The sequence below is a fragment of the Leptosomus discolor genome, chromosome 18 (genome assembly GCF_034619465.1).
Source record: "Leptosomus discolor isolate bLepDis1 chromosome 18, bLepDis1.hap2, whole genome shotgun sequence".
In the NCBI taxonomy this organism is placed as follows: Eukaryota; Metazoa; Chordata; class Aves; order Leptosomiformes; family Leptosomidae; genus Leptosomus; species Leptosomus discolor.
The window spans coordinates 10,815,784-10,842,006 of NC_141408.1; the positions used below are offsets into that span (position 1 = coordinate 10,815,784).

At 57.7% G+C, this 26,223-nt stretch overlaps 1 protein-coding gene across 4 annotated transcripts in view; it reads left to right on the top strand.

Annotated features, from left to right (window-relative positions):
- SMG6 (SMG6 nonsense mediated mRNA decay factor) overlaps positions 1–26,223 on the top strand; it is a 114,564-nt gene that overhangs the window by 79,832 nt on the left and 8,509 nt on the right. For all 4 annotated transcript variants that reach the window (XM_086475471.1, XM_086475472.1, XM_086475469.1 and 1 more), the window contains exons 14-15: positions 16,570–16,746; positions 19,872–20,021. In XM_086475471.1, coding sequence (XP_086331597.1) covers positions 16,570–16,746; positions 19,872–20,021 — 327 coding nt within the window. The remainder of the gene's footprint in view (positions 1–16,569; positions 16,747–19,871; positions 20,022–26,223) is intronic.

Below are 26,223 nucleotides of genomic sequence, written 5' to 3' on the forward strand. Positions count from 1 at the left end.
AGGTGGCTCCCAGGGTTGTTTCAAGGTGTGAGAGTTGTCACGTGTAAAATGTCTCCTCAAGGCACTCGGTAAATGTAGCACGGTCCCCACGGGCTGTTCAGGCTGCTGCTGGTGGTTAATCTCACACCACCCCGAGTGCAGACAAAACCAGATGTACCTGCGGTGTTGTGTAGTTCAGTTCACGTGTGCCGAGCTGAACAGCATCTCCGGCCTCCCTGTGTCTCCAGAGTCTGAGAAATCTCACTTTGGGGCGACCGTCCCCAAATGTCCTCGTGTTTCGTGCACTGTCTCCAGTTCAGACCTCGTGGTACTGCCACAGGGCTTATGTTTCATCATCTTCTGGCCTGGCTGCCCAAGCCCAGCGCTCTCCAACAGGTCGTGCATCCTGATCTTCAGCTGTAGTTTGTCATTATCTTTTTTTTTTGTGTGAGATGTCCGGGCAAAGCTTGGCACGTTGCGGTGGTTAGTGGGGTCTGCTGCTGTCCTCGGTGACCTCTGCAGCCCAGATAGCCTTTGCCCTTTTGTGTCCTCCTTCCAGGAATGATCCATGGGCTGGTCTGAAGTTTTGGTTCCTTAGTCCCAGGCTCGGAGGGGGGAGGAGAGAGGCTTGTGGCAGCGGTGTTTGGTTGCCTGAAGCAGGGAGACTCCTTTCCTCCAGCACAGTGTAGTTGTTGTGTGGGTGACTGCCCTGAGGTACCAGTCCCATAATAGTGAGCAACTAATCAGCTGGAAAGGGATGCTTTGTGGAGTGAGAAGTGGAACGTGGTTGGAGGAGAGGGAGCAGCTGGGCATGGCACTCCACAGCCACACCAGCCAGGTCAACAAGCTCAAGCTCAGGCCTCTTGGTCCCTGGGGTTAAGATGCGGCACCTTCTGCCACTGTGGGTTTTTTCTGTGTTTTCCCATAATGTCAGCCGCGGTCAGTCTGTCCGTCTTGTCTTGTCCTTTTCATTTTCTCTGCTTTCTTGGCATACTTCACTTACTCCTTTTTGTTGCTGTTAGTGAAGAATATATCACCTAAAGCCATTTGAAATACACTTTCTGCTCTTAATAGTTTCAAAGACTGGCTGCCCTGACGGCCAAAGCCTTGGGAGACAGGCGAGGGGGCTGCAAGGGGATGGGCACCCTATTGCAGAAACTGTCAGAAGAGCATTTAAGGAACTGAGAATACGAGGAGCTCTCATCTGGCTCGAAGCTGCTGCTCACAGCGCAGTTGGCGTTTTGTTTCAGAGGCCACGAGTGAATGAGTTAATGATGATCCCAGATGGCTTCAGAGTTTGCCTCTTGCCACCCCTTCCTGTTCCCCCAGGATCTCAGATGGTGGCGGGAGATGAAGTAAAATTCTAGAGTTTATTGTAAAGTTCATCTCTCTCCCTAAATCATGCTGGAACTTGTGTGTGCTGTGTTGGCAGCTTCAAGGGGATGCTACCTGGTAATTAATTAGTTGTCAAGAGACAGCCCAGAGGTTCCAAGTCTTTATATTCTTGCTAATAGAAATCGCTCTGATTACATTTTCCCCCTTGGCTGGAGGGCTGAAGAGCGCAGAGCAGGAGCTATGGTCCATGGGCAGCTGGAGCACGCCTGCCTGTCCTTTGTTGGGACTCCTCTGAGCGTGCTAGCACACGCTGCCGTGAGCACGAACCCCGAGGGAGCCCAGTCCTGAGCCCTGCCGTTGCCAGCCAGTTCTGCTCATGTTTCTCATCACACGCTTCCCCTGCCTTTGCAGGTGAGCCTGGCTACAATTTCCCTTCAGCTCCTCCTCAGGGTCTTCCCTTGGCATCATCGTTCCCATCAGCCCTTCCCCTGCAGCCCCCTCCCCAGCCCGGACAGTGGTGCTTTGCACGTTTTCTTTGCAGAGACCTATTTCTGGGCTAAGTTTAGAGAAACGTTCAGAGTCTACAGAGATTCCTAGTGTTTCTCTCAACCTCACTTCTGTTTTCTGCTTTTCATTTTTATCTCCATGCTTCTGGAGTTAGTTGTGAGCAGATTTAGGTTTCTACTTGCAGAGAGAGGGTTGGGGAGCTACATGAGAGGTGCCTGGATTTTGGGGTCGTCACACCCAAGCAAGGCATTATACACACAAACCTGGCCTGAAGCTGGGTTATCCAATGGTTTGTTAAAGGACCATTTACATTTTTGTGCAATATTTTATATTTTTCCCGTCTTTTTGCAGAGATTCTCTGCTAACAACTGACAATTCCCACTCTCCCTTTCTCTGGCTGATGTCTGTGTATGTCCCAGCAGCCTGGTTGTGTCTGGCATCTTGAGCAGCTTTGTGCCCATTCAAAATTAGCATCTTTGGGGCTGAACCCCGTCATCCATCCAAACTCTTCTCCTTATCATGCTTCTCTGGTCAGCACCACCATCCCAGGGGGGAGCAATGTGTGACATCCCAACTGTTTGGCAGATGTCACCCTCCTCCTCCCTCTGCAGCAGGACACAGTTGTTTTCTGTCGCGCCCCTCACCGATGTACTGAAAATCCAACCTTCCCGTGGCTTCAGGAAGCACCTGTCTGGGAGGGAGCTACTGGGCTTGCCGAGTGGCACTCTGGAGACCTGCAGGAGGTGACGATGACCTGCCAGCCACAGTGACCCAGGTACGCTGACAGGAGTGGACCTCTCCAGTCGTGCAAAGTGGTCCATCTCAGCCCAGGGTGCAGCTTGCTTTGTCTCCTTGTGTCTGGGAGAGACTCCCAACTTTCTGCTCCTCCCGAGCACCCCTGAGGGGGCGGATGCAGCAGGGCCGGGAGATGCTCCCGGGCCAGGCAGGGCACAGCAGGCAGCGAGGGGAGAAGCAGCCCAGCTCGTGGGCAGGGATGCTGAAGCTCTTTGAAGCCCATCTCTGCTACCTTAGGGAGCAGCTCTGCCCTGGCTGATCCCAGGAAGCATCCCATCCGGCATCCCTCTGGATGCTGTAAATACGCCGCGGCGAGCCGTGCTGCTCTGCCGGATGCTCTCACGCCTGCTGGTGCCGTGCCTTCCCTTCCCACCCCCGGGGAGCCGGGCTCCGACCCACCTGACGTGGCTGCCTTTGCACACATATGGTCCCTTCTCTTTGTGTTTAGTTAAGTGTGGGAGGACTCGATGCTATAACTCCTGTAGCTTTTAAGCTATTGTTATTGCTGATATGGCCCTGCAAGCAGACGTGGCAGTTTTACAAGCATGGCCCCGTCCCTAACAAAGGCAATTAGGATGCTATTCTGTTATAGCTGGGGGGAGAGAGATTTCTAGTGTCTGGAAGGAGCAGCCTGGAAAGGGCATAATCTAATGCAGAAGATGAAGACAAAGGCATTTTGAAGGCAGGATGTGGGGAAAATGGGGGCATGATGAGCTCAAAGGGCAGATTTGCAGCGGACATGGGGGTACAGAAGCCAAGCAGCTCAGGATGCAAGGCAGGCGTGAGCAGGGGAGCAGCAGAGACACGCTGGGCTGGTACAGCTGGGATGAAGGTGAAGAGCGGGGTGGTCTGTGCTTGGGCAGGAGATGGTTGTTTTGGGTGCGAAGGGTGACGTTTCAGGCTGCTGGGTGAAAAAAAACCCCAAGGTGTGATAACCACTGGAGTGTGATCACCACTGGAGTGTGATCACCACTGGAGTGTGATCCTGTAGGGCAGCAAGCAAAGGAGGTGGAGGTGACCGTTGGGGCAGGAGCGGCACAGGGCTGTCAGGTGATCATGAAGCTGTGGAGGTGGTGCAGGAGGGCTGGGGGGAGCCGGAGAGGGTGACGAGGGCCACCGCTGTGGTGTGGTTTGGTGTGGTTTGGTGCGATACACCCAGGGCGAGTCAGGAGGCTGTTTGCAGTCACAGGGCTCGAGCTGCGTTTTATGCTGCTGGCTCCTTCCTTGCTTGGCTTTTCCAGCATCTGATCTGACTGTTTGCTTGCAATGATTTCAGTTGTTTTCTATTTTAGCTTCTGACCCCGAGTGCCTGGGCTGGGGCAGGCAGGCACCGTTTGAAAGCCGCCACTTGGCGGCAACAACTGTTCGAGCCATGGAGCAGCACCCATCTAACCCCTTTTTTCACACACTCGGAGCTTCCCAAACATTAACCTTTGGATTAAAATTTTCCATGCTTGGTCTCTCCCCAGATGTGATGTCTGAGCTTTGGTTTGGGTTCATGTTTTTCATGTTTGCTGGATTTGTGTTATGGGAGAATGAAAGAAATACTTTTCCCATTTAAAAAAAAAAAAAAAAATTATAGTCTCCATTTTTTTTTTTTTTTAATTCGGGGATTCACCAAAAATGGTTGAAGTTTGAAGCTGAAAATAATGAGCTTGGCTGCAGCAAGCTTGTGTCGCAGGCACTTGGGAAAGTGCCACAGCCTCCAGGTGTGCGGTGCGGCGGGTATCACCGGCACAGCCTGCACAGCCCGCTCCAGGTACGTGCAGGCTCTGCCAGCAGAGCCAGGAGAGCCTTGGTGTGAGTCAGGCTGAGTAACTCCAGATTTGGAGGAGGGCGGCTGGTTTTTTTGTTTTTTAGAAAGAAAAAAAAAAAAAAAGAAGTTGTTTTTCAGGCTCCACATGCAGGATCACGATGCGCCGGGGACGCGCAGGCTCCCGGGCTGCGGTGAGTCAGGCGCAGGGCTCGCCGCGCTGTTTTCGACCCTCTGCTCCGCGTCGCAGGTCGTGGCGTCGTCGGGAGGTGACGTCGCTGTAGACAAACGGCGGAACGGTCGCCCCAGGGTGGGGAGCGTTGTGGCACAGATCCTGCCGCAAGGCCCCCGTGCTGCGCTGCTGTCCCTCCCCTCGTTTCTTTTGCGGGAGGAGCTCTGCCCGATTTCACGTGGCATCGGCTGGTGGCTGCACCTTTCCTTGTCCTGAAGCCAAGCGCTCAGATCCCGCTCTTGACACCTCTTTGTCAGCTTCAGGGACACCTTGGACACGCTCAAACGCTCTGCATTTCCCTACATTGGTGTTTTTGGGTTTTTTTTGCTGGCTGCAGCACACCTCCTCTCTGCTCCAAGTCTGCGTGCTGCTCATCGGGTGGGGACCTGCGCTGCTCACACCAGTGCTTGTAATGTCTGGCCTGCAGCTCTGCCAGAGGCCAAAATTGGCTCTCGGTGCACGGCTGGATCGCGAGGACAGTGTTAGATGGAGGGTGGAGTGAGTGAATACCCCTCTCTTCCTACTGTGCTTTCAGGAAATGTCTCTAATGCAGCTGTAAGTGTGAATGAAGTCAAAAGGATGGATCGATGCCCCCGCTCCAGCCCACCCCACTTGTCAGGGCCCATCCAGAGTCCCCACCCTATTGTTCTGGTTCAGCTCCTCCGTTTCGGGGCAGGGGCCCTGCTCTGCGCTCAGCATCCCGCTCCCGAGAGGAGGAGCTCTGCAGAAAACAAAGACGCAGCGAATAGTTTTCCTCTCCCCGACGAGCTGCCTTTCCAATTCCTCCTTCCCTTCCCTTCCCTAGGTGTGTTTGCAGCTCTCGGCCCGGCTGGAAGCGAGTAACTGCAAGACTCGGGCCATTAATCATCTGCCAAAAGAGCTGAGTATTGGGTATAAGTAGCAGAGCTGTGCTCGCTGCTGCCTTAGAGGCAGAGCAAGGTCCACGCGGGCTGGAGCTCACATCCAGTGCATAGAGGTACCTCTCTGGTAGGCTAATGGACCATGTCTCGCTCGGAGCAGCCCCTCCTCGAAAAGGACACGGGCTCTCAGGCACAAGAACGTCATCGGGAGTCCCCTAAGTGGCAGCATTTCGCTGTAAAGCAAAATACAGTGTTTGTCCCTCCCTGAAGTGGCTGCTGGAAGTGGTGTGAGCTGCTTCCCGCCCTGCCCCGAGACACTGGGAGCACACTGCCAGTGTGGTTCTTGTGGTGGGTGGAAATGCCAGTGCTGCTAATATCTCTGGGGCTGCGGTGTCGCAGCAGGCTGAGCTGTGGTGGCATTTTTCTGGTGTTATTACATTGCCTTCCGTATCCCCACCCTCCGTTTTCAAGGGAATTCAGCAACGGCCCCGATGGAGGAGCCAACGGTCGGAGGAATTCCTCCCTGCATGTGGCAGCCCCAGCCCCGCTAGCTGCCCTTTCACGTGGGCTTTGCCTGCTTGTTAGTTCGAAGCAAAGCTGCTTCTCTTTCAGCTTCCAAAGTCGAGGGGAGCCAGAGTACCCTGAGCTCCCCAGCAGCGCCGGGGGGCTGGCGAAGCGTGCGAAGCATCAGCGGGGCAGCTTGGCGCTGACGTTGCTCAGTCTGGCTTCTGGTTTGCGGAGCGGAGGTTTCTCATCGCATTGCTCTGACTCAGGTATCTGTTTCCTCTGATGTGGGCAGCTGTTGCTGGAGCTTTTGCCCTGGGCATGCAACTGCTCCGTGGCTCCCAAGGGATGGTGGGACGTGCGGGAGAGCTCCCCGGGTACTGCCACGACCGGCCGGTGGCTTGGGTCCCTGGGGTGGTAAAAGCGGCGTGGCAGGAGCGGCATCTACCACACCGCTACGTGTTCTGAAGTTCCCCTGAAATCGGTGGGGCAGGCGTCCAATTTGTGTCCTAGACTGAAAAGTCTGAAGGAAATGAAACACACACAACCTGACTGGGAGCCGGCGTGCGCACGTTAACTCGGGATTTGGGGCTGCTGCTCCCCGTAACTCGCCCAGCCGGCTGGATGTCAGCTCAGGCGCCCTCAGCTCGCCGCTCCCCGTCCAGTTCTGTGCAACGGCAGCGCCAAATTCCCTTGGTGCGGGGTGCTTAGGAGGGACCTTTTACAGTGTTTGTTTGATTGCGTTTTCCTGGCTGAACGGCCTTCCCCGAGTCCGGTACCATTCTGCCACTGAGACTAACCACTCTAACCAGTTTCCCTAGAGCGGGATCGCAGTTCAGCAGGTCAGGATTGTCACCCTCTGAGAATGGCTTGTGTTTGAGGAAGTGAAAATGCCCCTGGGGAGGCTGCGAGCGGCAGCCAGGTGGGAGCTGTGCTGCTTTAGGGGGTTTTAGCGGTTCTCATTAAAACAATCTCCTGTAGACTCAGAAATCCCAAGTTTCCTAAAAGAAGAGGAGAAAATTCCAAAGACTTTCATCCTAGTTCAAATATCCACCAGGGCATGGAGCTGTGGAAGTTACGGCGGGATCTCAGATGACATTTTCTGAAAAGCAAGCTTAATAGAGCACGAGTATGAAATTCTCAGACCAGCAGTGGCTGTGCCCTCTGCGAGGGCTTGGCCAGTGTCTTCACCTCTCCCTTGCCTGTGCCGAGTAATGAAGGGCGGGGGAGGGCGGGGGGAGGAATCAGGGGCTCTGCCTGAGGAGCCCCTCCACTTTTGAAGCCTTTGGCACCTCCACGAGATATTTAAATGACAGACAGACATATAGGGATCTGTAAATACTCATTTGGTGCCAACTAAACCGCAAAGAAGATACAGTATTTGTGGTCCAAGGAAGTTTAAATATTTGTGGTCAAACTTAAAATTCGACATAAAACTCTCATCTGCAATGGAAGGCGTCCAGGAACTGCATGGAGAACGTATAAGCTGTGTAAACTCACAGAAACGGCTTCCCGACCGGCTCTGCCAGGACCAAGCAGAATATTCCAGCTCTTACCTCTCCTCTCCCTCCTGCTGCCGAGGTCAGAAGTCAGGTTCGCGAGGGACGCGGCGGCCCGTTAACGCCGTGCCACGGGTCTTACCGGCTGATGCCATGGTTTCCTCGCTGCCTGTAGCAGAGGTCATGCTGGAAGGGTGAGAGGTGGATGGTGCGGGCAGGGCAGGTAGATGCTGGAAGGGTGAGCTCTGATTTGCACCGTTTTTTGCTATTTTTGTATGGCAGATCCTCATCCCTGCTCCCCCGTTCCTGTGTCGTAACTCTTTTCCTTCCACCACCCAACTTCCCACCATCTCAGCCCTCTGCTACCCCAGATACTGGTGTCTTGTCCCATGGGACAGGAATCACCGGGTTACTCTGTGGGTCAAATCGGAGGGCAGTTGTCTAATTGTCCCCATGGGGAAGTCCTTGCGAAAGAGCTCGTGCTCTTGGCAAGAGCAAAACTCCTGCTCTGCCCCACTTTGGTGCACAGTGCCTTTGTCTGCCTGGGTGAGGCTTGGGTGTAGGGTCTGGAGAAGCTGAGCTGAACCTCCACGTAGCACCGCGATGCGTTGGCGTGCTGGGGACGGACCTGCTCAGCAGGAATCGTGCATCTTCAGGGCTTCCTCTGTGCGAACACCCCAGCAAGGCCAGGTCCCTCCTGCCACCGCTCAGGAGGCACTTTCTGAAACGGGGAGGTTGCCAGATAACGGCAGCGTTTTCCCCATGGCGTGGGCAGCCTGGACTTGGCTCCCCCCCCTTTTTTTTTTTCCCCACATACCCTGCAAAAAGGGCTCTTACTGGTGCAAGAGCACATTGAGATTTGCAGTCGAGATGTTGGATTGCACATTCATCAGCTGCATTTCCCAAATTCCAGGAGAGACAGTTCCCAGCCCTGGCACAGGAACAGCTTCTCTGGTCACCAGCACATCGTGGCCCCACGAGCAGATGTACCCAAGAAACAGCCAGGATTGGAGAGGTGTGGGGATGGACCAGCCTTGTACCTTGTACCCAACGCTAGCGTCTCCTGGAGTGGTGGCCTCAGAGGAAGGGCAGCGTGTGTCTGCCGAGAGCGGAGCGGTCCCCTTTCCCTTACTAAGCAATCCTCCCTTCCTCCACCAAAGAGCCTGCTAACCACTTTCTTATCTTTCTTAACTCTGCAAAACAATCTCTGGCAAAGCAGGCATCCTCCGAAATGGCAGAGGAAATAAATTCCCCCAGTCCCTGAAAGGAAAAGACTGGAGACTCTTGCAGCAGGGAGAGTAGCCCAGGCCCTGCGAAAGCTGACAGTGGTGCCCTGTTTGCTTCGCTGAGGATACGGATCTCGCCTTCCTCCTTCCCCAGCCTGGGAGCACAGGCTTGGGGCAGGCTTTCAGGGACTTGTCTTCCCCGATTAGTGTTCCAGTAGGATCTGCAAGGGAGGAGCAGAGTGGGCTCCTTCAGACTTGTCTTGGCTTCACTCTATGGCCTGAATTTTTCTCTTTTTTCCCCTGGGAAGTTTGGAGATGTGCTCGAAGCTGGAGTGGGAGAGAGGAGGGCATCGAGATGGCTATAACAGGGAGTCCTTGGCTGTGACTTGCTGTTGCTCCTGGAGTCATCTGCCCCTTTCACAGGCCTCTTTCAAAGCTGTGATTTTTTAGCCCCTTGTTCTCCCCAGAAACAGTTGAAATATGTGGTCTTGCGCTCAAGGCTTCACCTCGGAGATAAGAAATGCCACAGATATTTCACTGCTGCAGGGATCCGTTTGCCCAGTGCTGGGGCACGTGGCCGCGGGGGGTGGAAGCAAATGCTTTCTCCAATGGAAATTCCTGCAGAAATTCCTGCAGCATCTTACTGGAGGCAACGTGTTGCAGTGGGAAGCCTGTAGCTCTCGCTGAGCTGTTGGCAGCGGTGCCTGAGGACACAATGAGAACCAGGCAGGAGCCATACTCACAAATCAGATGAAACATCTCCATCGCTCTTTGGAGTCCTCCTGTACCCCATCGTCTTCTCTGGGACTTCTCACCCAGGCTAAAGTCATGCTTTTCTCTCGCTTTGCTGCTGCCCGGTAGGAGTGGGCTGAGGGGGTGTAAAATTAAATAAGCTGACCATCTGCCTCCTGCCTACAAGGTGTCGGATGCAGCCTGGACCCAACTGCTCCCTTCTGCAAGCGCTGCTGCTCACTGGAGAGACGAACTGACAAAGAGGTTCTTTAGCATGTTTAACAGGTGAATAAGACATCAGGGCAAGTATTTCCAAGCATCAGTGAAGGCCAAAAGCTTGGTTTGGAAACAGTCAGAAACTTTCCTCTCTGGGCTGTGTAGCTTCTCACACTTCAGAGGAGCGGTTGGTCCTGGGCTGGGCTGGAGCCAGCCCTCCAGGTTGCCCTGGGCACAGGAGCTCGAGAAGGGTCTGGAGGATGGCTTTCCATCCAGAGCATCTTCTTCAGGTGACTTTGGTGTTGACTCTTCCACACAAGTCACAAAAGATTCCTGCAGCACCCTGAAATGTATTTTTGGGGTGGACAAGCAGCTTTTTCCCAACCCCATGGTAAGCCATCACCAAGAAAGGGAAGAGTTAGGAGGAGGTGGCTGCATTGAGAGTCGGGTGGAGCTGTGAGATGTCTTGTAGGGCGGTGCCAGGCTGTGCCACAGCACAAAGGGTTTCAGGGACGTAGGCTGGGACCTGTGGCAGCTTGGTGTTTCCATATGGAGTTTTAAGTGTCTTCTGGCCTAGATCAGTAAAAGTCCAGTCTGTATTCCTGCCCCACAGCCACTAGGTGCCAGTCAGGGAGAGTGAACTGGCCCCTGGCAGACAGACAGCTCGGGGGGGGGCTGGTCCCTCGCTGTGCCAGTGCAGGAATCCCCTCCTCTGGGGAGGGCTTGCTGAGAGCAGGCTCCGAGCCCCAGAATTGCTCAGAGCTTTTACCGTGTCGCTGGGTCTCACCTTCACGTCCTACAGCTGCCAGCGGTGACAGGTGCCAGTGCCTTGGGTGCAGTTTGAGGACTTTCATGGTAGGAATCTGTGCAGGCTATTCAGGGATTCTTCTGATCTCTGACGCCAAAAATGGGATGACTCAGAGCTATCGCTTTGCACCTTTATATCATCCCTGCATCTTCTCTGCGTCGCTGTTTGGGACAAGCAACGCTAGTCTTAGCCTAGCAAATGCTCGTGATGGTGGGCAGTTGGCTCCCTCTCCATGCTGCTTTCCAGTTTTAAAGGCCAGTCATGGCTGAGCTGCATGGCTGAGGTTGGAAAGACGGAGGCATTTGCCAGGCCAAAAGTACATCTGCTCCGATGACTCGTCTGAGACCATGTGCCCCAGTGCAGGGGCTGGAGCTGTGCCTCTGGAAGGCTTAGGGTGCTGGGAGAGAGGTTTGGCTAAGACATGGCTGTGCTTTCTCTTTGGGGAGCCCCTGCTTTGCAGTGAAAGTGGTTCTCCAGCCGTCGCAAAGGGGAAGAGCAACCGAAGTGGTTCTTCTGAGCTCCTCTGTCTTCCCTGGATGTTTGCTGATGCACCTCTCTGCTGTGATGGAGCATCAGATATGGATGTGGTGGATCCTTCCCCCATGGGTGCTCCTTGGTTGGTGCTTGGTGCTGCCCAGACTGGCGCTGCGTCCAGCAGAGCCAGGGCAGCAGCGAGGTACGTTGGAGCCAGTGGTGCCTTGGTTTGCGCCCCGTCGCAGCTACAGCTGCTCTCTCGGGTCACGCACAGACTTGCAGGCATGTGGGAGCCACGTCCACCGAGCCTGCTTGTGGGATTAGCCGAAATCAGAAGTTTCTCTGAGAGAAGCTGTGGCTGAAGTCAGCTCTCAGCTGCAGAAACCAGGATTGCGATCCAGCTGCGAGTATTGCTGCCCAGCCCTGACAGATGCTTTGGTCCTCCCTACCCAGGTGGCCAAACCCCTCCAAACTGTATTTGGGGCTGGGCAGAGCGTGGGGCTCCTTGGACCGCATCCTGGCTGGGGAACAAGCCCAGAGAAGCTGGGCTGTGATAAGTCCAGGGTTAAACCCAGCCCAGCTTTTGTGCGAGCCTACGAGATGAAAACCCAGAAGGGATGAGACGAAGCCAGGTGCTTTCCTCTGTGCTCCTCCTCCAGTGCGCTGGGCCGCCCTCCGAGCTGGCTCCCTGGGTCCAGGAGGAGGCATCACAGGGCACTGGGAGGCATTTAGCCATGGCCTGCATGGATGTTTTAGCAGGGTCAGTGCAAATGTTTCGGCTGGGCCGTGTAGGCACCTCGTGATTTAGGTTGTTTGGGGCTCACGGTATCGTTCAGCTAAGCCATCTTTAAATCGATGTGGCAAAAACAGTGTTATCCCCGCGCTGGATCGTGCTGGAGCTTGGCTCTGAGTCCCAGTCCTATGCTATTCCCATCTCCGAATGTGGGATGGGACCTCTCCATGCTATGACTCAAACTTCTCATGTCCTTTTCCCCTTCTCAATCCAGCTGTCAGGATGTGCTCGTGTCTCCCCCTCGCACACAGGAATGCACAGCCAGCAATGGCAGCCTGTCCTCCAAGCAAACCCTTCTCCGAAGCTGCTGCCTCCTGTTTGCTTGCGGAGTTTAAGGTTTTGCCAGGAGAAAAGCTGCCGGGGTCCATCCGCCCACCGCCGGCAGCAGCGTGGCGCGGCCAGCGGCGCCGCAGGTGCGGGGCAGCCCTCTCCGGACCAAGTACACCCCCCCACACACCCCCCGGGATGTGACAGGTCCCCATGGCTGTGCGGGGCTCCCCTGGCCAGCTGGCTTGGCCGCTGGAGGCTCTTTGGACTAGCTGAAGGAGCCTGCATTCCTGCCTCCCAGCTATTTGCTCTTTAGGACTGCTGCGTAAAATTAACAAGTTGTAAAAGTTGATTGAAGGCGGCGGTGGGTGTGACAGCGATTCGCTGAGCTGCGGGAGAGCCGTGTGTGGAGCAGCGGGGCTGGTGGGGCTGAGGTGGGGAGGGGCAGTGGAGCTGCCCCCCCACCTCCAGGCGTGCCTCTGACCCAAAGCGAGACCGTGGCTGGTTTCTGGTGGTGTCACCCCGCCAGCACCAGGTGCACGTGTACCCCCAGGCACAGCGCTCGCAGCTCTCAGAGTGAGTTCCCTTCCCTCCCCTTACATCTCCCAGAGGGCACGTACTGGCGTCAGGGCTGCATCCCCTTCGAACTGGGTGACAGCTGCCCGCTGTGGCAGTCCTCTGCCCTCCTCTTGTTAAAAAAGCAGCACACAGCACTCGGGGAAGCTTTTCCCTTCAACCTGTTTTGTCTGCGGGGGAAAATACAGCCAAGGCCATAGTGGATATCAGCTTCGTTAGGTCCGGGGACCCCTCGTTAGACTTGGGGACCCTGCTCGCCGCTGGCAGGAGGTGACACACGCAGGGTCCTGGTGGCACTGCCGCTGCAAAGTGGCTTCGGAAATGCAGCAGCTGGTACAGTTAATGCGCAGCCCAGTGGGTTTCTACAGGCGGTTAGTGCGTGTTAATGTGTGCCCCGCTGTGTCTTACTCAATGATTACTATGTTAATGTATGACCCATGAATTAGCAGAGCGCTAATGAGCCTCGTCAGCGTGCCCTAGCAGCCTCCAGCCCGCTGGTGGGTGGCTGGTGCTGGGAGCTGGTGGTTAGCCTGCCTGATGCAGGAGGAGATTAGAAACCTCTCCTCTCCGGGCCTGATGAAATCAGGCTGGCAACTGGGGCTGCTGCAGCCGAAGCCACCTCCGCCCCGTGCCCGGTTCCCAGCCACGTGTCCCCGAGAGGCACCGCAGTGGCGAGGGGCTCGACGATGCCTCGGTTGCTCGCGCCTCTGGGGAACTGAGCCCGGGTCACGGACGGGGGCACCAGACCACTTCAGCAATTCTCAGTTTCAGTTTTCCTTTGAGAGCGGCTGTGTGCGTGTCAGGCCTATTTTAATACCCAGCGATGACTTGAAGCCAGGCTTTCAGTTCCTGCTGTCTCACTGCATGGTCGGAGGGGGAAGGGCGCACGGGGTGGCTTTATTCCCCCCAGGGACAGGGTGTCTGCTGCCACATCACCAAATACATCGACACGGTATCATCTTGTGCTTGACCATTCCTTCGGGAAGGGTGGGCACAGCTCCTGATGTCTTCACCGTGCTCTGCTCCAGCAGCGAGGAGTCGCCACGTGAGCGGGCGAGCACCTTTGCGGCCATCCCCGCTGCCCCGGGCATCCCAGCGCTGCCGCGGGCACTCGCATTTCCACTCCGAAACGGGAAGTTTCTGACAAAAGCGGGTTGCTCTGCGGCATGCAAGGTCCTGTTCGAGAGAGACCTGCGTGCCAGTCACAGGTCACTTCTTTCCCAGCGTCTCAGAAACTGGGCTGCCCTGCGGTGGGGTCAGCCCGGCTGCCGACAGCCTGAGGCTCTGCCGCATCCTCCCCGAGCAGGGCTGCACGTGATGGGGATGTGCAGAGCGTTTGCTTCTCTCCCTGTTTTTCATTCATGTGGGCTGGAAAAATGTGTTCATGAGACGAGTTGCTGTGGCATTATGTCATGGGCCTTCAGTTGGGCTCTTCTCCCCAGCAGATGAGCTGGATTTAAGCATTGGGCTGTGCTGGCTTGGCAGGAAATCTGGTGTTTCCTACTTGTTTCTTCTTCAGGGGAGGAAGGAGCAAAGCCACCTGCCCTTGTCCCCAGCTCCAACCTTGGGTTAAGGGAGCTCTTCGGCAACGTGCCTGATCATTCCCGATCCAGGAGGCTCTGACAGCGAGATCTAAGCCTTTGCTGCGCAGAGATGGCTGCGCTGCAGCTGTGTCAGCACCCAGCCCTTCATGCATACATGAGAACCTCACGGGTCCTAAACTAAATGCGATGGCTTTCATTTCTAGAGGTGTCCTGAGAAATCCTTCGGGAGCGGTGTGAGGATGGGGTGCCCATCTCTTTCCCACCTAGCCAGACAGTTTCTGCTTCCCCTTCCCCAGCACTGCTGCTGTCGGCCGCATCCTGGCATCCCGCGGCACGTGGCTGCTGGCAGCGGGGCTCAACCCTCGGTGCTGCCACGGGCACATCCCCACCGCTGTGCCGGCGGTGGTGGGCGCTTCGCTCGCCCAGCAGGCTGGGCACAAGGGAACTGCAGGTACCAGGACTGGAAAATCCCTGGGCTGAAGTCACCCTGTGTGAGTCAGGCTGGGGCTCCGCAGCGTTAGCCTGTTGAGCTGGGGATGAAGCAGGCAGTGAGGTTTCCACCACTTCCCCCCAGGGCCGCTGCAGCCTGGAGCTCTCAGGAGGGATGTTTCCCATGGCAGCCATTCCCGCTTTGCTCTTGTTCTCTTTCCTCCTGACTTTCCCCTGCACAGAATCGTTCCTAAAGGAGAGCCAGGAGGATGAAAATGTTCCTGTGGTGACACTTGCCGGGATTGCTCCTGGCTGGATGTCCCACGCAGCGAAGGACTCTCCCAGGAAAGAAGTTCCCCAGCAGCCTGACCTGCTCCTGGGGCTGCTGAGCTTGTGTCACCTTGTCCTTTGCTCACCTCTGTCCCATAGGACACATTTTTTAGGAGCTGAGTGGGTGGTTATGGGTCCCTTGCTCCCTGAAATACTACATTCTTGCGATCACCCTGCTCGCACCATCTCTGTGCAGCACTGACCGCTTCCCACAGGGAGGAAGGGGCTTCTGCTCCCCCTTCGCCTCTCAGTGCAGGTATGGGGGCATGCAGGGTCCTGGTGTGGGTGGGGGGACATCTTCAAACAGAGGTGGCCCCAGCTGCTAGTGCATGAGGGTGCCTTGCTCAGGCAGTAGCCGGGGTGGGAGGTTGGAGGTCAGAGGAGGGTCAGGTTTTTGACACGCACTGCAGCGACACGGTGGTTAAAATTAGCCCGCAGAGAGGAAACTGGCAGCTTTGTGGAAGAGCAGAAGTTTCCTCTCACGGCAGCCTGGTGCAGCCAGCCCTTCGCTCACCGTGGCACGGCCCCGTCCGGGGCACACACCGCCGCCGGCACCAGCACGGCAGGGTGACGAGCCGGTCCCTGCCAAGCCGGGGCTGGAGCGTTGCGGCGTTGGTATCACACGGCGTGAGTGTTCAGGGGGAGGGCAGGAGTCACCTGTATGGGGTCTGACCCTGCTCTCCAGCTTCGGGATCCTGGTCCTGGGAGCCTTGCAGGGACCCTTTTGGGATGGGAGTCTCTGAGGCTGCTTTGCTTGGTATGAGCAGAGCAAAACCAGGGTGGTTTTGGGGGTCAGGAGGAACTCGGGCATCAGCGTGGACTTTGTCTCCATAGCATGTAGCACTTCTAGCCCCCGTTTGCTGACTTTCTCCCTGTAAATCATCTGCTCCCCAGGGGTGACGCCGATCAGCAGGAAGCACCAGGGGAGAGCTCTGCAGGTGCAGAGCCCCGCTGCGAGGGGATGAGGTCTGAGCTGAGGCTGGTCGTGGCGGAAGCGCCGGCAGAGGCTGTGCTGTGCAGGATGGGGCCACGGAGGCACCGGGCTCCCAGGCTCTGGAAACTCCATTTGAGAGCCTCATAAATTGGATAATTACCCAAGCTATTGAGTTTCCTTCTGGCCAGATCCGTCCCAGCCTCCCTAACGGGGCTCCCCAGTTGGTCCATGAGATGGGCCCCTGGGACGGGGTCGGGCTGGAAATGAGGAGGGGCTTGGCTTTTCTCAAATGCCCCCACCCGCCCGCTCTCACACCTGCATCCCTCCCCAGCTTTTGTTGGGGGGGGGGGGAAATCTGGTGATGGAGCTGAAACGAAACAGTAAGGTTAAGCCACGTCATTCATCTCTCACACTTCAGCAGGACTTTTCCCCCGTTCGGTGGAGCTGGGCAGAGGACTGGCTGACCCCCTGCAGCCTTGGGGTACACAGAGGGGTCAGGACAGGACACAGATCGGTGCTGGGTGTCCTGACTTCGCCTGCCTTCTTTTCCCTGGGGACAGTGGGCCACGAGGCGTGGGCAAACCCCTTCCATCTCTGTTCAGAAGAAGAATGGCACCTCGCACGTCCCCGCGGTGCTGTGCTGTGCTGTGCTGCCTGCATCCCACTGGGCCTTCTAGCCCAAAACGTTTCCCCCTGCCCATTGCCCATCTGCCTCCCCTTTGCACTGACTTTGTTTTCCTTTCCCTCTCCCCAACCCCCTCGTCCTCACCCTGTAGGTTATTGCAGCCGACTGCAAGAGGGTCACAGTTCTGAAGTATTTCCTGGAAGCCCTTTGTGGACAAGAAGAGCCTTTGCTGGCATTCAAGGGTGGAAAATATGTGTCAGTGGCACCCGTCCCAGACGCCATGGGAAAGGAAATGGGAAGCCAAGAGGGAAAACAACTGGAAGATCAGGTACCGTGCGGGAAGAGCGCGCCTCGGTGAAGGAAGAATCACCCCTGTGGGGCCCAGCCTCTGCCTGCCCTGCAGCTCCCGCTATTTATAGCCGGCATAGCTGTGTGTGCGTTTTATGGGGGGAGGCGGAGGGGGGGGGGCAAATGGTGCACAGCCCTTGTCTCTCGAGTGTGCTTCGCTCGTGCCCTTTCCTGCCAGTCCAGCCCGCGTGCCTCTATCTCGCGCGCTGCTATGAGTTCCAGATGCTGCTTTTTCGTACCCAGAGCCGGGGGGGGGGGGGGGGGGGGGGAGCTTTAATAACGTGCAGCGCCGCAGCCCCGGGAGAGGAGGTGGGCGAGGGGGTGTCAGGGTTCAGCTTCGGGATCAAGTTTATAGCCATGGAGCTCGTTGCAGCAGAGGCCTGAGCTCCAGCCTCCAGCACACGTACAGGAAGAGCTGACATTGGCGCCCCGTCCCTCCCCTGCCTCTCACATCCTGATGTGATTAAGGAATTCAACTCTTGTTTTTCTGCCCTTGCTTGTTCCTGTAGGCCTTGCTTCACTCCAGGCTCCGTGTGTGTGTTTAAGGGCCCTGCCAGCCGCTCTGCAGGTTGACTCTTTTCTTCTGTTTAATCTTGCAGTTGGAAAGGCCAGGGAAACACGAGAGAGGGGCAGAGGCGTTGGGAGCGGGGAGCTGGGTGGCCCGGCGCTGCCCAGGCTCCCTCCGAGTCCCCTCCCTGCACCAGGGCCGGGTGCTGCAGAGACAGAGGGGGTATCGCCCTGTGCAGGGGACAGCACCTTGCCTCTGCCAACGCTGGGTGGTCCGTGCACCCCAGGAAGCTGACAGCTGGAGGAGCCCAGAGCAAGAATGTGCTCGACACCCTCCTTGTCCCAGCAGCCGGCTCCGGCTGAGCAAGGGGCAGATTTAGGCGATTTTTTTTGCACTGGGGCTCGGAGCAAAATCCTGGGCAGCAAGAGATGTCTCTATAAGGTGGGAGACATGCACCCTTTGTCCTCTTCTGGAGAAAGTACGGGAGGTTTTCAAGCTGGCACCAGCAAAAGCATGTGATATGGGAGGATCTTCAGGTTCTACCCAGTGTCATGACAGGGACGGTCCTGTTCTCTGGAGCACTCCTTTTGTTGGGTTTCTCCAATTTCTGCTATCAACAATCACAGTATGGAGGATAGCTCCCTCCTGCCCTATCCCCACGGTCTCTGCTCAGCTATGGGAACCTCTGCTTGAGCTCATTGCGCAACCCTGGAGCTTCCTCGTTGGTCTCTGCTCGCCAGGAAGCTTCCAGCTCACCAGCATGACCACCATCAGCCTGGGCGAGGGGATCCCAACCCGCTGCAGCAGATCTGCATCTGACAGACGCTTTTCCCTGAGACCCTTGTGCAATGCTGTCCATCTGGCAGCATCCCCCCATCCCCTGTGGTCCAGGCTGTCCTGGCAGAGGGAAGTGAGCCTGAGGGCATCATCTTCCTCCTTCCCATGGCTAAAAAGTCACAAGGAGAGAAGAGTACGTGGTTCTGTGGCCAGGCGGGTGTGCAGTCTGGGTGAAATGATTGAGTACGCAGCTGTGCACTGCTGGGGTTGTTCTAAATTAAGACTGCGAGCTCCTGCCTGAGTCCCTCCTGCTGACACGTCCCGTGGCAGCCTGCACAGGGAGTGTGGCAATGCTCTTATCCCTCCAGGAGACCCTCTTGTGCAGGATCTGTCCCCTGCAGCCCTCTCGGGGCTCAGAGCAGGTCTTTCTGCCCAGGTCCCGCCTGGGGACTCTTCCCAGCCTCATCACAACCCTTGGCTTTTGTGCAGAGAAGGGGAGGTTGGTAATGGCAGGGTTTGGGAAGGCCTGTGGTCAGTGCACTGGGGAGCAAGGGGGTCTCGGTGAGACAAGGGGGCTGTCAGCAGCAGCGGCAGAGCTGGGCTCCTGGGCAGCACGAGTGTGCAGGCACCTGCTGGTGGGACACGTGTTGAGGAACAGGGACTTGTGGCCTCCCCTTTGGGCAGGGAACCACTGGGGAGAGCAGCGAAGCCGGGGTCGGAACTGTGTTGCAGCTGATCCCCAGTTGGACACCAGTCACCACCTCCCGCCCTCCTGTGTCCTGGATGCTTGGATGCATAGGGAAAGACCAGCGTTGCCTTCACCCGGGGTAGAAACAGCATGGCTCATTCTGGGGTCTGCAGTGCAGGAATGCTGGGAAGGGTCTGCAGACCTCGTGGGGAGAGCCAGAGAAGGGTCTCTAGGAGAGGGTGGAGGTGCAACGTGGTCCAGAAGTGCCCATGCAGACAGGAGGTTGGAGAACCAGGGACCCTTCAGTTCAACAAAGACAAGGTTCCTGGCCAACAGAAGCATGGCAAAGGTGGACTGGAAGTAGGATGTGAATGTTAACAGAGGAAGTAATGAACCGTTGAAATGACTGACCTCGAGATGCAGTGGATTCTCCGTCATGTGGAGCTTTAAAATCAAGATTGTCTCCTCCTAAAGCATATGTTCCAGCAGAGCTGGAAGTTTTGGGGTGGGTGCAGGAATCTCTCTGGCCTATTGAGAGATCAAAATAGAGAAGGGGAACGGGCTCTTTGGTCTCCTGGGTTCATGGATCCAAGTTTCTTGTCAAGCTGATCAGCTTGTGCGCCTAGCCTCGGATCAGGCAGCAGTGTCAGAGCAGCATTGTAGCCCCAGCGCAGGCAGGTGGGGAAAAGCAGCATTTGCTCCAGGGGATGTGCAGCCTAAACAGCTGGGCAAAGTGGAGACACACGGAAATACCATGGTTTTGCCGAACTGAAGCCTGTAAGGGACTCACCCAAGGCCGTGGGAAGAGTTTTCCAAGGTGAAGAAGAGGTTTTGATTTTAGAACAGAGCTTTAAGCAGGGCTGCCCCTGCCCTGCCTGGTTGCTGCCTTCCCTGTGTGGTTACCTCCTGTCTCACCTTGTAATTTCCTGGAGGTTTACTATTTATTTATTTTGGTTGCTTCTTTTGGATGTTTAGAAATAGTCAGTTGCCCATCAGCAAGAGGTGATGGACCGTGCCTGGCAGGGATTTGTCTGCTGGAAGGGGGAGAGCAGAACAAACATGGTCCTTGCCACCAGCATCCCTTACAATGACTTCTCTCCTGTTTTTTTTGTCTTTCTGCTTTTCCTGGAAGAAGGAAGATGATGTGAGGATTGAGGCATTTGAAGACGATTCTGAAGGCGAAGGCAGCGGAGGAGAGATGGACATCAAGGAGCTCAGAGCCAAGAAACAAGCCCTGGCCAGGAAAGTAGCTGAGCAGCAGCGTCGTCAAGACAAGATTCAGGTAGGATTCAGGCTGTACGACTGCAGCGCCCGAGCTGGCTGAGGAGCTGCTTTGCTTTGGTGCAGGGGCTGATCCTGACACACGGTGCCGATGGCGCGCAGCCGTTTCCCTGCCAGGGAACAGTGGCCTCTCGGGGTGTCCCGTAGCGCCTTGAGCTTCCCAAGTGTAGGCACCCTGCGCCTCCTCTGTGAAACCCAGCAGCAAGCTTAGCTTTGACCCTTTGGAAGGGCCAAATCGGTGTTGCTGTCCCCACCCAGAGTAAGATCTGTCCTCCCAGGCCCTGTGATTAATGTTTTCGGGACTCACGGGACCCTCGTGAAGCCAGACACAGCTTCTCCATGGAGCTGCCAGCACACCCAGGAGCCCTGGCAGGGGAGTGCTTTAGCTGATGGCCGTAGTGCAGCGTGTGCCAGGCAGCGAGCTGTCCCCCCCGCCCAGGGCAGAGGCTCCTTGGCAGTGAGGTTCATCGAGAAATCGGCTTTCCTGTGCAGCGGGGCACAGGCAGACAGGGGAGAGGGTGGGACGTGAACGGCGGAGTTCATGCGGGAGCCAGCGGCAGGAAAAATAGTCTGCGAACGGCTGCTGCGGCCAGAGCGCCGCTTGCAAAGTGTTGCCGTCGTTACGGGGACAAACAGACGGGTTACAGGTGATCCCGTCCTGGCCCTGGCCTGATCTGAGCATGTTTCCCAGTGGGAACTGGTGAAGTAAACTGGTTGGACTGGGAGCAGACGCCTGGCGGTGCACACTGTTGCTTTAAGACCAGTCTCACATGCATGGCTGTTGGCTGCCTCGTTGCTCTCAACCCCTCTTCCTCCAGCCTCGAAGCCCAGATGAGGATTTCTCAGCAGAGGAAAAATTCTCCCTGGCTCCCCTCCCCCTCACCTCCGCCCTCTCTAATGCCCAGGGCCCTTCACTTCCATAATTCTTCATTTTCCAGCCTTGAACGTAAGCCAGACACATCTGTCTGGCCATATGCGTGAACTCTGCAGTGTGTGCCGAGGTGGTTGTAAAACAGGGCTGCTGAAGGCCCTACTGGGAGAGCGTGCACATGTGTACCCTCCGGCTACTGGCGCCGGGCCCAGAACCACTGCGCTTCGCTTTTCCAAACCCACCCCAACCTTTCAGATTTTTGCCTTTTTTCTTTTTTTTTTTTTTTTTTTTTTTTCCTTTTGAATTTTGAGCAATTCATATCAAGGCGAAGGTAGAAGTTGCGCCGGGAGGGAGGGGCCGCCCCCGCAAGCGAGTCCATTATTGTTGGCAGGTACCTGGGTCACATTAATACAAGGAGGAAGAAAGCAGCAGCGAACGAGTGAGAGATTGGAGAGATGGGCTGTAAATTAAAGCGGCCTGAAGCCTTCCAGCCTCCCAGGGTTGTTAAAGCGGGAGGTGTAAGTAAATTCCCCACTTCCCACTGCCTTGTACAGACACAGCAAACAGGAACTGCACATGTTCGGGGAGGGCAGCGCGCAGCAGATCCCGGCCCCAGCGACCAGCCCAGCTGCAGCAGGGCCCCCCCCCCCCCCGCCACCCCCGGGATGGCCGCTGCCCATTCTGCAGGGAGAGTGGGGGCTGCTTGATGTTGTCAGGGGCTTTCTCCCCCCGGCGTGCTCCTCCCTTCCTCCCCGGCCGTGCTGGGGCCGATGCTCGCAGGCGGAGAGAGGTCAAAATGAGGGTGTGGGCAGCTTCAGGGGCTGCACAGCTGAGAGCTGAGGTGCAGTTGGAGTCTGAAGGCGCGGGGTGGAGGAGAAATCCTTGGGGCTTCAGTAAAGTCATCCAGCCCGTAGCTAGCTGGGAACAGCCCGGAGCACAACATGTGTGCTTGCCCCGGTCCTCTCCCTGCCCTGGTAGTGACCATGCAGATGGAGCCAGAGGAGCGGAGGAGCTCGGGTGGAAAGCGCTGCCTGGGGAGGCCAGCTCGGAGCCAGCTCAGCATCCAGCATCCGCCCCCTCCACTTTCCCCCTCGGCCTGTGGTCCTTGACCTTTCTGGTCTTCTCAAGAGATCTTGTGTTTCCTGGGACCTAGAGATCTTCTGCCTTCCGTGTTACAGCTCATTTCTCTTGTTCGCTGCTCACCTACGGAGCTCATGCATTGGCTGTGTCCCCCTTTCATTATCGTGGGGACAAGCCACAGCTCCGTGTATTCATCTGAGTCCAGCAGATGCATCTCCTGCCTCAGCGCAGATGAGAGCCTCAGCTCTCTGCCCATAGCCGTGTGCCTGTGCCTGCACGGTGGTGGGGACTCATGCCCGGTGCCACCGCTGCCTCCTGTAGAGTCTGATGGTGCAGGCAGTCACCCGGGGCAAAGCCTTCATCTCTTGGCCATCTGTTTTTTTTCTGTGCCCGAGGGGAGTGCGGTGTCGTGGCCTCACCTGGGCCGTGAGGAGTTGTGCTTCTCACAGCTGACTTCTCTACTTTCTCCCCAGCCGGCTTTCTTGCGCTATCTCCCTGTCTTTGCCGTGCTCCCCACCTCTTGCAGCCCAGCTCTGCTGCTGATGGAGATCATCCACCCAATGCTTGTCCCAAGCTGGCTGTTGCTGCTTACCTGTCCTGCATCAGCTGGCAGGGGAACCCACGATCAGTGCCGGGCTCATCTCGGGGGGGATTTGGGCTTCACTGCACTCCTTCGGTCCCTGCCCTGGCTGGGTGTGCACAGGATGGTGGCTCGAGCTGCTGGGCAAGTACAGGTCCAAGCAGGGTAAATGGCAAACAGGGGTGGCCCTCAGCCAGCACTAGCTTCAGAGGGAACAGGAGAGCTCAGCTCTGTTCCCCTACATGAGCTTGGACTCCAAAACCATCACTCTGAGGGGGGGCAGGCAGGGTTAGGTCATAGCCTCCTGTGTCCCTGGGCAGCCCTGGTTGTGAGGAGGCAGCCCTTTGCTGCCCGGTCCTGGGTTATGGGTTGTCTGCTGCTCCCTGGCTCCGCTTCCAGCCTTCCTCTGCCCTCACCGCTTGCCCAGGCTGGGACGGAGCCGCCTGCCAGCCCCATGTCACAGGCTGGCGACAGCAGCGATGCGCCGGGGTGAGGTGAAAGACCTGGGCGCTGCCCAGATATTCGGAGGGGGCGAGAGGCCGGGCAGGCAGGTGGACAAGAGGAGGCGGCAGCGGCGCTGCCGGGGCAGGCAGCGTTCTCTTGGCAGGGCTGTGTCCCCAGCCAGCGCCGGGTCCCGCCGCGCGCTCCCAGCCGCCCCCGCTGCTTGGCCAGGCCCTTGGTCCATGCTGTTCAGCGTCCCCTGTCCTTTGTGCCGCCGCTGCGCGCTGGGAGCGGTCGAGTTTCCTGACCGGTTGAAAACATCCCACCTGAAACATAACAGGCTCTTCCTCTGGATGCTGCTATTGTTTTGCTCAGCATTACAGAAGCAGCTTAACCGGGGCGGCCAATTATGACATGTCTTCCCAAAATAGCCGCTCTCCTGTCCCTTCTGAGCCCACGGAACGGCCGCCCCCTTAAGATGCAGCCGCTCCTTTGTGGCGGTAGTGTGAGTAAGTGGCTAAATATAGCCGTATCCCATTCACGCTCTCCTCGGCGCGCAGGAACAATGCCGCGGGTGCACACGCGCCGACACGCACCTGCCTGGGAGCCGGTGCCTGCTGGCTACGGAAGACGCACACCCACCCACGGCGGCTCCGCCACGGCGGCGGCCCCGGTTTGCTACCAGGCACGGGGCACGTTTACTCCTGAGGAAGACGCTGGAGACGAACCTTGGGAGGAGGAAGCCCTCGAGCAGAGACTGCAGAGGCATTGTTCTCAGCCCTGGAAAATCCACCTCCGATCCCCGTGGATCACGCGGGGCTGGAAGGGGCAGCGGTGACGGGTTTCCCCGCCGTTGGAGAGCGGGTCGCGGCGGGAGAGGTGGTGGCAGGATGGTGACGGCCCATCCGTCCTGGCAGAGTGGCGTGACCCCGTACGACCCGTCCCGAAAGCAGCGGGGCACTCGCTGCCGAGCTTCGGCTTCAGGCCTCTCCGTCAGCCCCACACCACGGGCAGAGGAGCTCTGGGGCCCGTGTGCGGAGCCCCAGGGGGTGATGCGGAGCCCCCTCCTCTTCTGTGCTTGTGGTGGAGACCCTCAGGTCTCCCCCCTGGCTCTCTGCAGAAAATACCACCTGGTGGCCTGGCTCTCGGGAACCGGCCCCCTGTCCACGCTGGGAGCCCTCAGCTGGGTATCAGCTTCCAGGGAATCCCCCAGGTGATCCCAGCTGATGGATGAGCTGGGAATTTGGGACTGTGTGCGCAGGAGTGTCTGATCTCAGTGCTGCCACCAGCTGGGGCAGCCGGGGGAGCCACCTCCGGCTCCGGCCCTGCTCCTGGGAGAAGCCCCGATGGCCGGAGCAGCAGGATGGGCAGGGGGCTGCGGGTGGGAGCAGCTCTGACCCCTGCAGCCTGTGGGTGCAGGATGCAGGAAAGGGGGAGCTACTTGGCTTTGGAGGGGAGCGCAGAGCCCCCCCGGACTCAGAGGTCCCCTGCTGCGTCCAGCACTGCGGGGTCACTCTGCCACCAAGCCACGCAGCGTGTTTAACCCCAATAAGACAAAGCTAAAATCCACCCATCCTAAAGCAGTTGGGCCAGGGCGAGGCTGTATCTCTGCTGTTTTAACCGCGCTGCTCTCCCCAGGGTCTTCTCCAAACCCCACCTCCTGGGAGGGCACACAGCCACCATCTTCCCTGTCCTCGCACTGGGGAAACTGAGGCACGGCAGGAATGGCAACTCCTTTCTGGCAGCCGTGGCAGCACAGAAGCCGGGCCCCAGATGCTGGCATCCCGATCTGCATCCCCACGCCCTCCTTCCTCCCCACGGGACCGTGCCCCACGGGCCAGCAGAAGGGTTAACGCGGCGCTCGCCTCCCCGGTTCCCCGCACATGGGCTCCCTTTCATCTCTGGCACGGGGCCAGCCAGCGTCCGCATGAATCACAGGCCACTCCTCTCCCCCCCAAAACCCCTTGGCCGGAGGCTTCTGCAGCCTTTTACTCACACAAACAAAAATAAATCTCGCTGCCGGCCTCTGAACTCTGCAAAGGCGAGTTTCCCTCTGGCTCCCCGAGCGGCCCGGAGCTGTGCGCGGGGACTTGGCACGCTCCCCGCCGACCTCGCTCTCTCACTCCCGGCGCATCCTGTGTCCTTCTCTCACCGGGCGGCCCGGCGAGCGGAATGGGACGTGACGGCCGGCACAGGCGTCGCTCGCGGCTGCCAGGAATCGGCTGGGTACGGCCTGCGAAAGCCGCTGGGGCAAATGCCACACACGAGGGTACTGCCCCTCCCTGCTGTCACCCCCGGTTGGAGGGGGGGTAGGTGAGCTTCCCGCTCGTGCAACACTCCCGGGGGGCGAGCCCTGGGGTTGGGGAGCTATATTGGGGTGCAAGCAGGGGTCCCGTCCTGCCACCGTCTCTTGCTCGCGTAGGAATGTCATCGTCCGTCGGAGCCCGTGTGGTTTTGCCCCCCGCCTTCCTGCGAGTTCGGGGCCGTCGACCTCTTTAGCCGCTGCACAAGGGACGTGCCGTTTCGCTCTGGGTCTCTGTATTGGCCGATGGGGCCCTTCTCCATCTCCCCATGGCGGGTGGAGCTTGGTGGAGCTCAGCAGGGCATGGTGCCTCCCAGGGGCGAGTGTCTCCTCCCACACCCCCAAACCCTGGGGAGAAACCCCTGCCACCCTCCTCGCGGTGAGGAGGCAGCGGCAGCGCCGCGTCGGGGTTGCCAACACAGGGTTCCTGTGCCGCCGGAGGGTGCCAACACCTCCGTGGGTGAAGGCAGAGCGCAGGCAGGGATGGAACCCAGCGTGTGACTGGCCATGGCAGCATCTGCGCAGGGACGCTGGTGCCGTCGCAGCTACACCCGCGCGATGCGGGGAGCCGTATCCTGGTGCTGTCACGCCAGCTCAGTGCTGTCACGCAGCAGACAGGACCTGGCACGCTCCCCGCTCTGCCCGTCGCCCCTCGGGGTCGATGGGAGCTGTGGCCCTGGGACCGGCACTGCCAGGAGCGGGTGGGAGGCACGTGGTGAGGTTGTGGTTGCTGCCTTGCCTGGAGACACTTGTGGGAGGTGGCAGCATCAAGCCGCCTTGATTTAAAGCCAGATGACAACACTTGGAAATGGATTAAAAAACCACTTCTTTCCATGGCCACTGCTGGCCCGTGCAGCTCGTCGTTCCAGGGTGCCTCCGAAGCTTTCACATGACTGAGGGAGGGTTCGGATTTTCACCCCGGGCAAGGG